General features: G+C 42.9%; 2 protein-coding genes across 5 annotated transcripts in view; both read left to right on the top strand.

Moving 5' to 3' along the window:
• The window catches only part of LOC139619967 (tumor necrosis factor receptor superfamily member 14-like), a 45,446-nt gene extending 44,556 nt beyond the window's left edge, over positions 1 to 890 (top strand). For all 4 annotated transcript variants that reach the window (XM_071475045.1, XM_071475046.1, XM_071475047.1 and 1 more), the window contains one exon: positions 53 to 890. In XM_071475045.1, the coding sequence (XP_071331146.1) occupies positions 53 to 296 (244 nt within the window). In that variant the 3' untranslated portion in view covers positions 297 to 890. The remainder of the gene's footprint in view (positions 1 to 52) is intronic.
• A 4,652-nt stretch (positions 891 to 5,542) lies between these two features.
• The window catches only part of prkcz (protein kinase C, zeta), a 113,273-nt gene continuing 100,230 nt past the window's right edge, over positions 5,543 to 18,585 (top strand). The window contains exons 1-4 of the mRNA XM_071475041.1: positions 5,543 to 7,597; positions 16,157 to 16,278; positions 17,383 to 17,472; positions 17,880 to 17,930. Coding sequence (XP_071331142.1) covers positions 7,521 to 7,597; positions 16,157 to 16,278; positions 17,383 to 17,472; positions 17,880 to 17,930 — 340 coding nt within the window. The 5' untranslated portion in view covers positions 5,543 to 7,520. The remainder of the gene's footprint in view (positions 7,598 to 16,156; positions 16,279 to 17,382; positions 17,473 to 17,879; positions 17,931 to 18,585) is intronic.

Genomic DNA, 18,585 nt, shown 5'->3' on the forward strand with positions numbered 1-18,585 from the left:
GAACAACTGTACAAGAGGTTTCTGCTTTAAGTGAATGTGTTTCTGTTCTCAGTGTAAGAGACAAACCTGGAGAGGAGCAGAGGAGCAGAGGAGCAGTGTCTGTTCGCTGCAGAGGAAATGTGCTCTACAGTCCAGTTATAATCCAGGTGGGTGCTGGCACATTGTCTTTGCAGGGACCAGAAACCACAACAGAAGCCTCCACAGACAGAGCTGCTGGTCTACAGTCTGGATCAGGATCTCACAGACGTTACTGCACTGAGACCAGTGGTCAGAATATGAACCTTGAAGCCTGTTGACCTACACACAGACTTCAGTGATGCTCTCTGGTGGACAGAAGCTCACATCTGGAGCTGAGCATCAGAAACCGGACTTTATCTGTCCTCAATGAGGACAAACAGCTGGAACAGAGGACAGTGTGTCACTGAAGCATGATGGGACAAATGGCTGCCATCAGAGAACCAGATGGGAATATGTTCTTCACGTTCTCTTCACAGGAGACATTTGAATCTGGGAATGATGATGAATATACAGTTGATTTATTTACTTTTGAGTTCAAAAGAGATCCAGTGTGTGGAGAACAGTGACCTTTGACTCAGGGCTCATCCTCGTGGATCCAGATGAAGATGCTCTTGTGTAATAATGGTGTGGAGACCAAATTCAAATGTCTCATGAACAAAAGTTATTTTTGGTTTGTATTTTCATGTTCTCTCAGTTTCTCTGCAGAACCTGCTGTAAATGAAGCATTTTCTCTTTTTAACTGATTTCACTGTTTTGACTGCACGTATGTTTGTTCACTCAATAGACTTTAAACTCTGCACAGATTTATGTGACCAGATGTACTTTTGTATCCAAAAAAATAAAATAAATAAAAGAGACTGATGTGAACTGTAGATTTTGTTCTGGATGTCCAGAAACTGTTGTACATTTATTTTGGATTTGTCCAATTATGAAGAATTTTTGGTGAAACCTGAGTTTTCATTCATGAAAATATTGAAGTTTTATTTTCCTGTGGAAGAATTAATTGTTTGGTTTCCTGGAAAATAAAACATAAAAGACGTCTTATAATAAATGATAAATATTCTTACAATGGCCAAATTCCATGTGCTTAAATTTACATTTACTGTAAGAAACTGTAACTTTATTGTTTTTAGAAGAGTTCAAACACTCCATTCATTCAACACAGTCTAAAACAAAAAGCAGTTAAAACCGTAACAGTTTGTGCTGTTTTAAAAATCTTCATATGAGTCATTACTCCCTTTAATATTCATTAGACTGGTGACTGATGGGGGGGGGCACGTACAGGAGGGAGGGGGCAGACCTGGTGACCTGACAGCAACTTTGCCCTAAATCCTGCCCAGACCACAGAACTGATTATTGACCCACGCAGAAGCAAAGAGCTGCACATCATTATGAACAGGTGAGACAGAAGTAGCTCTGCACTCACATCAGTGAGGACCTCACCTGGTCCCACAACACATCAAACCATCAGGAAGTCCCAGCAGTGACTGAGCTTCCTGAGAAGAAATCTGGCTCCTCACCAACAATCCTCAGCAGTTTGTACAACGGAGAGTGTCCTGACTATTTCCACCACTGTGTGTTATATTATATTATATTATATTATATTATATTATATTATATTATATTATATTATATTATATTATATTATATTATATTATAGGGTTTTGTCTCTTTCAGGAGACTGAATAAACTGTATTCATCAGGTCCCCTTCCTCTCCCTACAGGAGCAGAACTGAGTCCTGTCCTGGCTCCTGGTTTAAACTCGTCGCTTCCGGACTCAATAAAACATGGCGTCGTCTCAGCGCCATGTTGTTAACGCTGCTTCTCTTTGGACGCAGCCACGGAGGATCTTTCTTTACTGCGTCACAAGCTGGAGCTAACGTTAGCTTAGCTTAGCTGTGCGTCACAAGCTGGAGCTAACGTTAGCTTAGCTTAGCTGTGCGTCACAAGCTGCAGCTAACGTTAGCTTAGCTGTGTGAGCTCCATGAAGCGAAGACCGGTCCTGACCTGTGTTTTCAGCGGGTTGTGGCCGTGTCCACCCCCACACGACACGGACAGAGCTGCCCGAGGAGCCGCGGAGAAGGAGGCGGAAACTAAACTGACCCACTGAAACACTCACGTCCCACACTGGACTAACTTCATGTTCCGTCCTTTGTGAAGATAAACTTCATGAAAAGCGTCTTCAGAGATAAACAACAACACAGCAGAGACTGATGAACTCCCCCTGATGTTTCCGCTGCTTTTATCTGCGAACTGAACATCTGATCCACCCACATACACATCCACCTAATAATACTCAGCGTTTCCTCCAAACCCGTTAAATAATAATAATAATAATAATAATAATAATAATAATATAATAACACCAAACTAGAGCCGACGGAGACGAGATCAGTGCTGCGAAATCTCGCGAGAGTTTGTCGCTGAGACTCCAGTGAAGTAGATTTTCTCCTGATCTGAAAAACGTTATTTTGATGATAATAATTTAATAATTTAATCTGTGGATGTTCACTTCTGCCACTGGGATGAACTCAGTCAGACCTGCAGCTGGTCTGCGGGGGCGGGAAAAGGCGGAGCTCACCTGACAGGTAATGATCGTTAACTGCGCCATCTGCTTTATCTGCTGTGCAAATGTCTGTGCTACTTCAGGTGCTGTCGGAATTATGGCGGTGAAGTTAATATTCATCACATGTACAATCATAAATCACTCGTCTTCAGCAGTGATGTATGACTGTATGAAAATCAGTCATACATCTTTTCTTTTCTATAGAAAACACACATTCCTGTGTTTGCTAGGTGTTGACCACATACAACAACTTCAAAAGAAACTCTGGTGTTTCTTACCTGTGTTCCTCCAGTTTCTTTGCAGCATGTAGGTGTGCACCTTCTCATCACACATTCATAATGAAAACCACACCTACTCATTCTCCACATACAGCTCATGCTTCTATTTGCACTTCTGGCCTAAGACGTGTGAAAGAGTCATTTCCGGAATGACAAACAAACCTGGTATGAAATGGCCCATTGAATGTGCAGCAGTGTAACCTGCTAAGTTGAGCACACCCAGCCACAGACACCTTACCCCCCCCCCCCCCCCCCCCCCCCACACACACACACACACACACACCCCCTTCCCACTGACTCTAGTTCTGACTTTGCTGATTTATTCTTTCCTTTAACAGCAGCTGCTCAGTAAAGCTCTGAGACTTTTTAACTGTTGTGTTTTGCCTGTTTTCTTTCTGCACTGGTTGTTCAAAGTGAACTGGGGTTTCTACAATATTACAGTGTTTTTTTGGTTGAAGTAGGAATGTTTTTGTAGACACTATGAGACAAACACAACCTTCACAGAGATCAGTTTGTAAAGACCAGTGGTGGAAAGTAACTAAATACATTTACTCAACTACTGTACTTAACTACACTTTTTATTTTATTCTTTCTCTCCTACATTTTAGAGGGAATTATTGTTCTTTCTGCTTCACTAAGTCTATTTCACAGCTTTCATTATCAGTTACTTTTAAGATGAAGATTTTTCACAGTTGATAAAATAAAAGCTTTTAAAATACAGCACGTTGTTAGAGATGAAACAAGTGGTTTCCAGCCTTTTTGGCCTCTGACGTCTCAGTTCAGATGTCTGAGCTGTTAACAACTCCAACAAATAGTGTTTTTTATTCCTCTTAACTTCTCACATGGTCTCATTCCAATAAATGTTCAGGTGATCTAGACCAGGGGTCTCTGACCTTTTACTCTGAGAGCTACTGTGACAAATTTGATCATTTAACAAGACATCAATCATCCAAATCCAGAACTCACATTTTGAACCAAAAACATCTGAAACTCACTTCAGAGTCAAAAATCTGAGTCACGATTCAGTCAGAGCTGAATACACAGACATGATGACACCACTGCAGATAAACATCCATTAAATCTGCTCAGAAACCAGAGAAGAAGAAGAAGCTCCTCAGTCAGTGATCAGTTCATCGACAGGAACTTAAAATAACTTCAAATGAAAAACTTCAGTACACTTCATTAAACAGGACTCGTGTTGAAACTCACAGCTGAACTCATTCTAAAAGTGGCCCTGCTCTAAAACAGGGCCACGTGTTGGAGACCCCTGATCTACACTTTGTCAGAAATATGAGTTATTTCCTGTAGCCTTCTGAAAAAAGAAAAAACTGTTGTGCCTGAGCTGTATCAGGCCTTCACCGTCTTCATCAGACTCTGAAACAGAAATAAAAAAGAAGAGAAAAACCCCATGATACAGGAAAAGTTATGAAGTTAGCTGGATAACCCACTTATCTCACTTAGTGGCGCAGGCCCTTGATCTTGATGTGATATTGACACGACTGCTGTGTTGTCTGTAACAGCTACAGTCGTTGGAAGAGACTGACTCCACAGTCGGGCCCACGCTGCAACAATGGGACGTTTAGGAATCAACGCAATGGCCTGAATACGTGTTTCCCCTGCAACACCTGAGACCCAGGTACAGTCAGGCCCAGGATGTTCAGTTAAATTAAGATATTTAACTAATTAAAAGTATGGTCTGTAATTAGAAGGTGTATGCTTTAATGATAGTGTGCTGGTCCACGAGCGACCCCTGGGGGTGAACTTGTTAAAATGCCATGTTTTAAATGTAGTGTTTGTCAGTCTGTGGCCACGGAGCCTTGTGCTGAGTGGTGTATGTATGTTTTTTTCAATATTAAATCACATCCTGTGTGAATTCAAACATTATTATTTGAATTGGCTGTTTTCCAGTGTTGCTGGACAGAAGGTTTGAGACACACTGATCTAAGTTTAAACATAAAATAATGAAGATGATGTTTATTTTTTTTAGCTCATGGTCTCTTTGCCCAGCAGAAGTGTACGACAGCAACCGACACAGTTTCTGATGTTTTAAGTGGGTATTTCTGCAAAAGTCTGGCCAGTGGTGCAGAGGAACACTGACGCTGTGAACCTGGTCAGAGGGTCAAAGAACCTGGTAAGACAAATGAAAGCGTGACAGTGAAGCTTGAGTTTTTCCTGGTCTGATAAATGATGGATTTCCTTGTGTAATTTTCTGTGAGGAAGCAGCAGAACTGATACCGTGTGTGCAGACTGTCCACCAGGCTGTTTTCCAGAGGACGGTGTGGCCTGCACAGCGTGGACAGTGCAGGACATTTTAATTAAAGAACGACTCCAGAGGCACAAAGAACATCACTCTGACCAAGTGTGCCCTGGTCATGATCATGGTTATTAGTGTGATATTTATGACTTCATCCTCATTTTATCTCTTTATGTGCGGGCGCTTAGCTAAAGAAATGAAAGTGACAGCTGTGGTTATTAGACGTGGGGTTGTGTGAGGCACTGATCTCCAGTCAGTGTGTTACCTGCAGCAGGTTCAGTTCAGAGAAGCAGCAGGAGCTGAGTGATGAGCTGCTGTGTTCAGGGTCAGCAGAAAAAAACTGTTTGAGCCATTAAAAAAAAAAAAGAACATCAGTTGAAGTGTTCGCTTTATTTTGAGTATTTTCGCTCTTTATCTGTCGTCAAACAGACCTTTACTTTGGAACTACAGGAATACGATAGTTCAGTGGTTGGAGCAGAAGATGAAGAAGCTCCTGTGGTTCTCTGAACTGAGAGCGCACTGACCTCATTCTACTGCAGGTAACACACTGACTATAGATCAGTACCTCACACAACCCCACATCTAATAACCACAGCTGTCAATTTAATCTTCAGAACACATTTGAAATATTTTATAATGAAAATTTTGCTGTTGTGAGAATTAAGTTGTGATTTCAAACAAAAAACCATGAGGACAGTGTAATAATTAGTGAGTAAAATGGGGATATTTTGAGACTAATGTTAAAAATAAAGTATTAAGAGATGTTTTATTAACTGGGCAACTGGTGAGAGCCTCCATCAGCTTCTACGTGTCAAATAACAGCTGCTGATGACTTGAAGTTACAGGTCTCAAAAATGAGCCACTTTTTATTATAGATCTTTAGATATTGGAATTAAATCAGCTCCATGACGTTTCAGTCTGTAATGACCCAGGTTGAGACTGAATTCACTTAGTTTGTGAAATATTTCAATCTTTTCTTCCAGCTCCTCCATTGTAAATATGTCACTGATTCATTTATATGGATCTTTTTTTTTCATCACTGCAACATTAGTTTATATTTATTTTTGGTCAAGATGACTTTTTAAATGAATTCCTTAACAAAGAACTGAAGCAGTCTCTCACTTCTCTCGTCCGACAGTTGCTCAGAAACCCAAGTTAAAGTGAAAGACGCAGGCCTGAGAAACGATGTTTTCTGCAGCGGTGCATCCAGAAATCATTCCTTTCTGTTCACACCTCCTTTATTGGTTTTATCAGAAACACTTGCTTGTGACCAGGCCTACCTAACTTATCTAATTTCTGCCTCAACATGTTTCAATGACCTGTATAGATCTGCCTATCCACGGCTTCATTTCTGACTGAAATGTGAATTATACTTGTACTATATGTTGTAGTTCCTGACATTTTTTACTGTCAAGATGAATTCGGATGGTTTCTGGAGTAGTTTGACTCAGTAATCACTCCACACTTCAGGCAATAATCTCCAGACTGAACTTAACCCTGAAAAGACTTGTTGAATCTCTCCCCTGCACCAGTGCCCTCGGTGTTTGCTCTGTAACCAGCAGGTGGCGCTTAATAACCGCGTCATGGCTGAGGCCTAACTCACCCTGTACAATCAGACATGTCTGCTCTGGGGCCAGTGTGTGGGTTGTCCTGCTTCCCTTCATACATCTCTTATGGCACAAGTGACTGTATTCATAATGATTTGTTATTTGAACACAAAACAGTAAAACACTATTTAAAAGTACATAAATACAAAAATATTGTGACTAACAGTTAATTACTTCAGGGCATGAAGGAGACCACCTCCTGGAATATGATGTAATGAAGTATTCAGTGGTGAGGCGGACACCTGTTTGATCAGAAGGGAAACTATGGAGGAAAAACACCACGATGCAACTTTCAGTCGTTCATTATTTGACCACTTCACCCTGTCTATAGATCCCTCCATGAACACTGGGCTTTAGTTTCCGGGGCAGTCGACCGGCCCCGTCACACTCACCGGGACAGGTGAGGTCGGTGACCAGAGTGAGCCCAAGAAGCTGTCAAGTTCCTGTTTGCTCTCATGCGAGCAGGCCTGATCAGATTTCAAAATAAAAGCGCTATTCTTATCCTGAACTCCATTTACAGCACAGCTTTGTTAGTGTGTGTTTTATTTTGACACGTAAAACCGGAAACAGAAGCGTTTTTCGGGGGCATCTTGACCACTGCTCCGCCAGCGAAGCCTCCATGGTGTCCACACGGAACAAAGTTTAAAGCAGCTCCACAAGTTGTTTTTTTCCGACAGTTTCGGACGAAACGTGACTCGTGTTATGTGAACTTTATTTCCCGACGTGACCGAGCGACACGGCGGGTTCGGGCCGGTCCGGTAACGCTCGGCTCGGTGGGAGGGGAACCAAACTGTGCGATGCCGATGCTAGCGACAAACGGATCCATCATGGACCCGGACACGGAGCTGGTGGAAATTAAAGCTCACTACTGTGGGTAAGTAGCTTTCCTGAGGACACACTGGTTATCTGGCTGCTGACGGTGGCGAGGGGAACACCTGTGGCTTCAGGTATGAGGTGATGTTAAAGGTCAAGGTGTCGCCCCGTCTGCTTGACTTTCAGCTTTAAGCTAGGTCAGTCGCTCCTGCTCACCTGGGTCTAAGCTAGGTCAGTCGCTCCTGCTCACCTGGTTCCTGGGTCTAAGCTAGGTCAGTCGCTCCCGCTCACCTGGTTCTAAACTAGGGCAGTCACTCCTGGTCACCTGGTTCTAAGATAGGTCAGTCACTCCTGCTCACCTGGTTCTAAGCTAGGTCAGATGCTCCTGCTCACCTGGTTCTAAACTAGGTCAGTCACTCCTGCTCACCTGGTTCCTGGGTCTAAGCTAGGTCAGTCGCTCCCGCTCACCTGGTTCCTGGGTCTAAGCTAGGTCAGTCGCTCCTGCTCACCTGGTTCCTGGGTCTAAGCTAGGTCAGTCTCTCCTGCTCACCTGGTTCTACGCTAGGTCAGTCGCTCCCGCTCACCTGGTTCCTGGTTCTAAGCTAGGTCAGTCGCTCCTGCTCACCTGGTTCCTGGGTCTAAGCTAGGTCAGTCACTCCCGCTCACCTGGTTCCTGGGTCTTAGCTAGGTCAGTCGCTCCTGCTCACCTGGTTCCTGGGTCTAAGCTAGGGCAGTCGCTCCCGTTCACCTGGTTCCTGGGTCTAAGCTAGGGCAGTCGCTCCCGCTCACCTGGTTCTAAACTAGGGCAGTCACTCCTGGTCACCTGGTTCTAAGATAGGTCAGTCCCTCCTGCTCACCTGGTTCTAAGCTAGGTCAGTTGCTCCTGCTCACCTGGTTCTAAACTAGGTCAGTCACTCCTGCTCACCTGGTTCCTGGGTCTAAGCTAGGTCAGTCGCTCCCGCTCACCTGGTTCTAAGCTAGGTCAGTCGCTCCTGCTCACCTGGTTCCTGGGTCTAAGATAGGTCAGTCACTCCTGCTCACCTGGTTCCTGGGTCTAAGCTAGGTCAGTCGCTCCCGCTCACCTGGTTCTAAGCTAGGTCAGTCGCTCCTGCTCACCTGGTTCCTGGGTCTAAGCTAGGTCAGTCGCTCCTGCTCACCTGGTTCTAAGCTAGGTCAGTCGCTCCTGCTCACCTGGGTCTAAGCTAGGTCAGTCGCTCCTGCTCACCTGGTTCCTGGGTCTAAGCTAGGTCAGTCGCTCCCGCTCACCTGGTTCTAAACTAGGGCAGTCACTCCTGCTCACCTGGTTCTAAGCTAGGTCAGTCGCTCCTGCTCACCTGGGTCTAAGCTAGGTCAGTCGCTCCTGCTCACCTGGTTCCTGGGTCTAAGCTAGGTCAGTCTCTCCTGCTCACCTGGTTCTACGCTAGGTCAGTCGCTCCCGCTCACCTGGTTCCTGGGTCTAAGCTAGGTCAGTCGCTCCCGCTCACCTGGTTCCTGGTTCTAAGCTAGGTCAGTCGCTCCTGCTCACCTGGTTCCTGGGTCTAAGCTAGGTCAGTCACTCCCGCTCACCTGGTTCCTGGGTCTTAGCTAGGTCAGTCGCTCCTGCTCACCTGGTTCCTGGGTCTAAGCTAGGGCAGTCGCTCCCGTTCACCTGGTTCCTGGGTCTAAGCTAGGGCAGTCGCTCCCGCTCACCTGGTTCTAAACTAGGGCAGTCACTCCTGGTCACCTGGTTCTAAGCTAGGTCAGTTGCTCCTGCTCACCTGGTTCTAAACTAGGTCAGTCACTCCTGCTCACCTGGTTCCTGGGTCTAAGCTAGGTCAGTCACTCCCGCTCACCTGGTTCCTGGGTCTAAGCTAGGTCAGTCGCTCCCGCTCACCTGGTTCTAAACTAGGGCAGTCACTCCTGCTCACCTGGTTCTAAGATAGGTCAGTCACTCCTGCTCACCTGGTTCTAAGATAGGTCAGTCACTCCTGCTCACCTGGTTCTAAGCTAGGTCAGTTGCTCCTGCTCACCTGGTTCCTGGGTCTAAGCTAGGTCAGTTGCTCCCGCTCACCTGGTTCCTGGGTCTAAGCTAGGTCAGTCGCTCCCGCTCACCTGGTTCCTGGGTCTAAGCTAGGTCAGTCGCTCCCGCTCACCTGGTTCCTGGGTCTAAGCTAGGTCAGTCGCTCCTGCTCACCTGGCCAATGTCAAACTCACCGAGGTGTCACAGAAATAATGACAACAGAAATTATAATAATTGTTTCATGTTTAAAGGCTTTCCCAACATCATAAGAGCTCAGACTTGTCGTGAATATTTTATTTTGTTTTATTGCATTTTGTGTTAAGTTGTTCAGTTGCTTCAACAAGTTAATTAACGTCTCATATCTAATTATTTCTCTTACTCATTTGTGGGAATGTGCCCTTCTGCTCTGTAGCTCACTATCTTTTATTCTTTGCTTCAGTTTGAGTCGATGATCAGATGCAGATTATCTCTTGCTGATGAAATGAACCTTGAGGAACGTCCTATATTTTATATTTACCTTTATTCAGGTGAACCCCATTGAGACAGAAATCTCATTTTCAAGAGAGACCTGAATGAACATAAAAATATAATTAAAGAAAAAGAATTTACAACACAATTTAAATGACAAACTAAACACAATTGTAATAAAAATAACACACAAGAGAAATTAAAAAATATAAAACACAAAGATTAAAGTAGCCATTTATCAGATGAGGGAAAAAAGCCTCATCAGTTAAAACAATTTGATTCTGTTCTGGGACGGTTTAGATCTTGTTTCTAAAGTGTAGATAACTTATGAGAATATCCATTTTAAAGTGCTCAGGAGCTTATTCCATGTGTCTGGAGCATTAAATCCAGATGTGGTCTTTCCAAATTCAAAATTAACTTCAGGTACATAGAGTCTTGGCCAATCATGTGACCGAGTTTGGTGAGAGATGAAATGTGAGACGATCTTTTCCCAATCAGGGCTTTATCAGTAAATAGGTACCATGTATGTCACGTCTCTCAGATATGACAACTGAACTTTGCTCCAAACACTGACAAAGACACAATGGTGTCACTAAAAGTAAAATAATGTTCTTGAAGACCGTTGATGCTGAACCTCGTTTATATCCTTATTCCTCCTTCTATCAACTCTGCCTCAGTTTCACTGTGAATCACTGAATATAATATTTAACCGTGTGAACCCGTCATTTGTCACTGGATTGTATATTATTGTGTTGACTGGCCTGCCCTGTTTGTGGACTTCAGCCACACCACCTCTCTACAGTATAAACACTGTGGGTCTGATTCTTTTTATGCTGCCTCATCTCTTGTCTGAACTATGTGGTTATGTCATCTTTGATAAACAACATAAATATGTTGTTCTTTAGCTCCAGAGACTCCAAAAGTAGAGATTGTTTTATCTTCCCTCAGTCTGGAAAATAATATTTGTGTGTAGTTTCTTCCTCTTTTGACTTATGTCATTTTCTTTCTCTTTCTCGCTACCCAGCAAAACATGTCACAATTACAACTAGTTCAGTTTTAGTTGAGTTTTACATCATAAAACCTTGAGATCTGTGAGGGCTTCATTGTTCCCTCCACAGGTAACAGTACAGGTGACTGATCTTTATACACGGCCTCAAGGCTCATCACGTTAGACAGACCTTCTTCTAATGTTGATTGTGTTTGTCTGGTGTCCTGACCACTGGATGTTCCCGCCAAGACTCTTCATGTTTGTGCTTGTGTTATAGTAACTCTCTGAGAATCACAGTGTTGGTGTAATTTCAGCCTTTTATTCGTGGGAGTCAAGTTTTTATTGATATTGGTATAATTTGTATTCGTCCCATTGAAACCATTACACCCCTGTTACACCTTTGCAGAGCGACACCAACAGTCCAGAACCCAAAGACATTTTATTTCTCTCATATATGATAAAAAAGAAGTTGTGAATCTTCAATCTGCTTTTTTGCTTAAAAAAGGACTAGAACAATTATTAGACTGTTAAATATTTGACAATTATTTTTCTCAATTGACTAATTGATTAATTGACTAATTGATGCAGCTCTAGTCCACAGTGAATCATCATGCCTTACTTTTCATTATCATCTTTACTTTGTTAATCTTGTCGATTATACTCAGATCTTTTATTACACAGAGGTTATGATACAACAATACATGTCAGCTGATGTGTCTCTGTGTTGATATGTTTATGTTTAGTCTGGCCTTTTCTAAGACGTTAAACCCTGTGATCATTTCAGCTGGACTGTATTTTGGTATAGTGGAAATGATTAAAAAAAAAATTTAACTTAAAAATGATTCCTAGCATAAACTCTACCCTGCTACATTTATCATGTTAGCGGTGCATCATTCTAAATATCGAATGGTTCCCAAAGCCAGACCCTCATAGACCTCGTCCTTCCTGGAGACACAGAATCCTTTGCATTTCTGTGTATGTGTGGGAGCTAATATGAGCCCATAATGGCGGCCCGGTGACTTACAGTCGCTTCAGAGTGGATGCACCTGACCGCAGTTAAGAGCCACAGCAGAGGGTCTGAATACTTCTGTAAATCAGAGATACTCTCTTTTTGATTTTTAATAATTTTAATTTAATTTTTTTTTTCACTTTATCATTATTGGTTATTGAGTCTAGATATATGGGGAAAAATTTAATCTGCAAGATAACACGACATGCAAAAAGTGAAGGGGTCTGAATACTTTCTGAAGCCACTGTATTCATGGAGTTCTCTTAGTTTTGTTTCTTGATAAGTAAATTTAAAAATGAATCAAACATAGATATTAATCTAATTCTGTTAGTCAACTCATTGACTACTCATCTCAGAAGTAGCCGTAATGCATGAGTGCACGAATGAATGATGTTGTGGAATGCCCTCTAGATCCATGCTGGATTAACGCTACCAAGGTCCACAGTATACTGAGCCTGGTGTACGCAGAAAAGGTTAAACAGATCAAAATATCGTGGCCAGAGAATGAAAAGCCACCTTGTTCAATAGTCTATTAATCTACTTAGCACAGAGGACCACATAGCTCAAAATAACATTGCAATGAGTTGTACTCTGCTCTTTTATACTCAGGAAGTAAAGGTTTTTCAAATGACAGAGAGAATGTTCTGTAGTTCATCCGTCCATCCATTGGATATACTTGCTTATCCTTGAGGGTCACGGTAGGGCTGGAGCTGAACCCAGCTGACACTGGATGAGAGGCAGGTTATACCTGGACAGGTGACCAGTCTGTCATAGGATAAATACGTAGAGACAGACAGACAACCATTCACGCTCACATCCACACCTACGTCCAAGAGCCAGCAGTTCACCTGACCTGCTTGTCTCTGGAGGAAACCTATGTAAACTCCACACACAGAGACCTCCGGTGTGTGTGTCTGATCATTTTATTCAGGTTGATTGACAGTGGGTGTGTAGGTGGGGGTAATGTCTTCATGTTGCTGTGAGTATCAGAGGAGTGGTAGCAGTCCACTGGTGTGGTGCTGCTCTGAACTGGGTCAGAACCTCTCAGCTCTCAGCTCGGTCAGATCCTCAGATGTATTTTTAGAGGGGAGTGTGTGTACACAGGCTGGGGGGTGATGTGACCCCATTAAACTCTGATCCAGTTAGTTTTACTATAATATTTAGAAACAACACTCCTGAATGACTTGGTATGTTGAATATGCGTCCAACCCCTTGTTACCATTCAGGTCAGACCTGGCTGTTTGCACAAGGTCTTTGTTAGGAACTGTGGTTGCACATACTGAGCAGACAGTTCAGGCCGAGATTTAACACAAGAACTCACATTTTCAAGTGTTTTTGTCATTGAGAAGTACGACTGATACAATAGTGTCAGTACCAAAACTACACTTTAAAATTTTTATACAAAACACTTTCTTTGAACAAAAGGAGCCAAGTATCATTACAAGAACTTTGACTAAATAAAATTCAGTCCAACACTAGCATGATTTGGTTTTAAATCAGTAGGAATCTGATCAAAGAATATGATTATAAATCTGACCAGACATTTGTTGCTGTCGTGACGTCTTTTCTGCTCTACAGACACACACAGTGGTTTTCAAGAGACAATCAGCTGAGTTAGCAACACTGCAGCTGTAAACACCCCTAATAAAACCCGTTGGAGCCAGAAACTCCAGTGGAGGAAATATGATCAGTCAGTCAGTCAGTTCAGCCTAAAAGAACAAAGAAAAAAAAAGAAAAATGCTCCTGTTCAGGCCTGAGAACGAAGACGTTCTATTTTCCTTTTGTTTTCCTCCTTCCCTCCCTAATGTGACAGGCTGTTACATAACACTTACTGTCGACCCCTAAAGTGTATTAATGTTTTCATGGAGATATGCTCCACAGCTACTATAAAACCTAGACTCCACTGTATATACTGTGTGTAAATGATCTGTTCATACTGGGGCTGTCAGCATAATGCGTTATTTATTTTTAACGTGTTAATCTTGTGCTGCCAAAGATTCTTTATTTTACACCGTCACTGCTGCTGTTACCAAAGGTTCTACAGCGCTACGTTCGAGAATCTTTGGTCGCTACTATTTTGACCCTATGAGTCACCCTTACTTGTTGTCAAGCTGCCACAGACACTTCCTACAAAGATTTTACATCACAGACCAAGATACTGCATGACAAGTCATGTCTATGGGAACAAAAGGGGGACGGTTCTGGTCTGTATAAAGGGGCGTGTCAGGAGACCTGAAGTGTTTAAGTGTTTACAGATAAATAAATGATCAGACATCTTCATTATCACACGTCAGACATGCTAACGTTAGCTTCTAGTTCACACAGACTGATGGTGATGAGTGGCCAAGAAAGAGAAAACAGTTCTGAAATACAAAATAATAGAATTTTAACCATGCGATAAAACAGCAATTAATCACAATTAAGAAAAAAATAATCATTTGACAGCTCTGAAGTTTAGTTCACACTATTATGTCTATAAACTCCTGACAGACAGTAAATATTTCAGCATACCCCTTGAGTCTAACAGTAACATGAAGTCCCCTGTGGGCAGTGTTAACTTACCCCACAATCAATCACAGATCAATAGGTTATCGGGTAAATATCAACAGAGGCTGCTACAATCATCCATCATCATAACTGTTGAAGCTTTAACAGAGCTTCAGCCCAGACTAATGTTTGTTTGATGGGCTGCCAGTTGTAGCAGGAGGAAACCCAGTGACACAGTGTGTGATCCAAAGGAACCAACACACAGTGAGTTGTCCAGTGTCTAGTTGGTGACAGAACTCACCACACAATTATCACACAGTGTTGCACAAGTGTCATTGAGGTTTAGGTCAGTGTAGCACTGATTAACTGTCAAATATAAAAAGCACAATAAGGCAAGTACCTGATAAAATTAGAAATAAATGTACAATATCACCTCACACCTACAGTAACACTCACAGAGACAGAGTCAACTCAACCACATCTAATGTGATTACAGGACAAATACTGGATCAATGTGAGGAAATATTGGCAAACATATACAAGCATAAACCTTCCTGCTGTGTGTGTGTGTGTGTGTGTGTGTGTGTGTGTTTGTTTGTTTGTTTGTGTGTCCACATTGACCTGTGTGGGTGTTGACTGTGTGGAGCAATGCCTGCTGGGAAACAAGCTGTCTCTGCTCCACCTCGTCAGAGTCCAACAAACACTTGCCATAAACACTTGGCCACACACACCCAGAGACCTGTCACACACACTCACACAGGCCGCTCACTGCAGCTCCGGCACGTCCACCATCAGTGTTTCAGGTGGTGACGTTTGTTTACAGCGTAAAACACACACATTATAAACCTGATGCTCTGTTGAATGTGCATACATTTTGCCCTCAGTGTGGTGTTCAGCCGGCAGCAGTGCAGTGAGGGTGAAACTGAACGCACGCCCTTCTTTAAACTGATAAGGGAAGTTGGAGGCCAGCACTGATACGAAGTTCCTCCCACTGTGCTTCCTGTTTATGGTCAAACTAATCAGTCATGGCCACTGGTTTCAACCTGCTGCCCAGTTTATCAGTGCAAAGTATTTGTATATGTATATATTGTGTCCACCAGGTGTTTCCAGGGGACACAATATATAATCGGGACAAAATCTGAACCAGCAAACGCCCAGCCCAAACTGCTCAGACTGCCATTGTCCACTCTCTTCATCTGTATTTTGTGGCACCTCTTCTGATTTTGTCCGTTCGTCTGAGCCTGGATGGCACCATTTAACACCTGTGTATAATATTCTGAATGTGCCAGTTAACTTCAGCAGAGACTGAGCGGAGCCAACAGTAAATGCTGCACAACAGACATGCCCAGTGAATCACATTCTCCGGTCAATATGTCATTAACTGTGCTGCAGACCCAGCCAACAGTCTCCTCCAACGTGTACTCCGGCAAACCTGTTTGTGCATCCAAATACTCCGTAAACACCTCGTCAGATAACAACCAGTAACTGAGGAGGGAGCCTCCTCGTCTGTAACCTCTAGTGTCAGACCACGGGGACGTTTGAATTCAATAACAGTGAAGAGTTTCTCATTTTGTTGTTGACTGCTTGAACCCCCTGAGGGATCTCTTGATCTCTGCTCCACTTAGACAAAATGACTCAATCTTGACATTTTCTGTGTGTGTGCATTCAGGGACATGTTGATCACAGACTTGGCTGCCACGGTAACCTTTGTGGAGTTGTGTGAGGAGGTGAGAACGATGTGCAGTGTTGCCAAGCAGCAGCCCATCACGCTCAAGTGGATCGATGATGAAGGTGGGTGTGCCTCACATTTATACATCAGTCTGTGTGCTCTGTCTCGTCCTGAAGGCATCTTCTGTGCCCTGTTAGTCCCACTGCTAAACTCTGGCCCAGAGCCCATTTCCTGGGCTCCTGGCCAGTCTGAAGCCGTCACTGCCACATCACGCTGCACACTGGAATGACCTGAAGAACTCATATCCAGCAGTCCACACTCACGACCACCAGCATCTGTTAATACCATCAGTCACTGCTTTTTATTAAATATCTTATCTTTGTTCAGAAATTTAAATGACTGTGACTCAGCATAAAGAGAGAACTAGACTTACTGCCTGGCGGTCGTATCCCTCCGCCAATCAGCAAGGTGCAGGAAATAAGGTCACAGTCTTCTCTGCCTGAGTTACAGTGTTGAATAAACGCCAGAGGTGTTTATGCAGAACATTATGATGTCACAGTGAAGTCGACCTTTGGCCTTTTGCATCTAAATCCCTTCAGTGAGTTATGGCCAAAAATGTGTTATTTGTGAGGTCACGGTGACCTTTGACCGTTGACCTTTGACCACCAAATTCTCATGAGTTCATCCTTATTTTGCTGACTAATGTCATTGCATTGTGTTTGGTTCCAGTTCATTAACCATCATCATTTCTGGTTAAAGTGAAACACAAAGTACTGCTAAGTTTAGTTACTGTTCACTGGTTTGGTTCTGTTTTAGTTAACTATGACACAATTTAACTCGAATGTCTTACAGTATTATACTATGACATGGTCAAAGGTCAACGTCACTGTGACATCATAATGAGTCTGCCTCCTACAGTCTGGTCAGACTCCTCACAGTTGTGTTGAGCCTGTAGATGACTTTGGATGATTTTTCTTTAACTTTGTGAAGACAGTGTTTCTCAACCTGTGGATCTTTGACTAACCTGTCAATCGTTTGGCTCATTAAACATCAGAAAACTGTTAGAAATGTCCTTCACAGTTTCCTAAATCAACAAATATCTTGTGTTGTCTGACCAGCAGTTCAAAAGACCAGCAGCAAATTCTCAACTGAACAACTGACTGATGTCTCTGGCTCTAGTCAGCTGATCGTATCAATAAAAAGTGTGTGTGTTTGTATGTGTGCAGGGGACCCTTGTACCATCTCGTCTCAGATCGAGCTGGAGGAAGCATTTCGTATTTACAATCGGACCAAGAAGTCTGGACTGCTGCTGCACGGTGATTATTAACATAAGAATCATTTAAATATCTGCCTCAGTGGACGTTTTTATGAGCCTCAAACACCACAGGAAACTGCAGCACCTTAACAACCCAGGAGTGACACAGCACTCCACAAATTTTATATCGGCTTTCCTCGTGGCCAGACTTTTCAATTACTGTAATATTTCCTGAGTGTGGAGATGACTTGACGTTATGGTGAAGATATAAAGATATAAAATTTGAATCCATATCTAATTCAAGGTGTTCATCATCAGGATTTCATATCTGGATACAGATCAGACCTATTTCGCTGTATACCAGTCAGTCAGTTAGTTCCTTACTGATTTTGTACATTTTGCTCTCACACCTCTGCTCGGTGACAGACGAAGAAAAGGTCGATTTATTTTACTGTCTGTCTTTTGCAGTCTTCCCCAGCATCCCGGAGCGGCCCGGTCTGCCCTGCCCTGGAGAGGACAGTGAGTACATCAGCTCTGCTTTCACTCTTTATCCCGCTCCAGGTCTCCAGTTAGAGTGAGACCCCTGATGTCACGGATACAGAAGACCCCATGTGTTGTAACTATCACTGTTAAACTAGGTTAGGCACCTTGTAGAAACCAGGCTTTGGTGCAAGGACTAAGTGGAGTGTGTGAGAGCTCTTTGGCCTCTGATGATGTTAGATGAACATCCAGAGCTGCTGAAGATCTAAGTACCAACCCTCAGTCAGTGAAGATGAAGGATTAACACGGACCACTGAATAACACATGCAGACTATTTAAGTTACAGTTTCTTTCAACCTGGACACCTGAAGATTTGTGACTATTACATCACATTTTGTACATTACAAAGAAAATATGAGCAGAATGAACAAAATACTACCTGCACTATTCAAACTGAAGTGTTTTCATTTACAGAAATATCACAAATAATTGAGGACATTTCAATAAACTATGAAAAACAAAAATTGCACTTAATTGAAAACATATTAATGGATCTCGATCCCTGGAGGCCCTGAGACATCGTCTCCATCACTTATTGTCTGATCAAGATTTAGTTACATCATTGTTCTGTGTGATTAAAGCTCAAATAGACTAAATGTTTGAAAGTTTCATTAAAAACTGCAGAATGTCCTGG

This window comes from Trachinotus anak, unplaced genomic scaffold, assembly GCF_046630095.1.
Source record: "Trachinotus anak isolate AG129_WGS33_773 ecotype Australia unplaced genomic scaffold, CSIRO_AGI_Tana_v1 ptg000004l, whole genome shotgun sequence".
NCBI classification, from domain to species: Eukaryota; Metazoa; Chordata; class Actinopteri; order Carangiformes; family Carangidae; genus Trachinotus; species Trachinotus anak.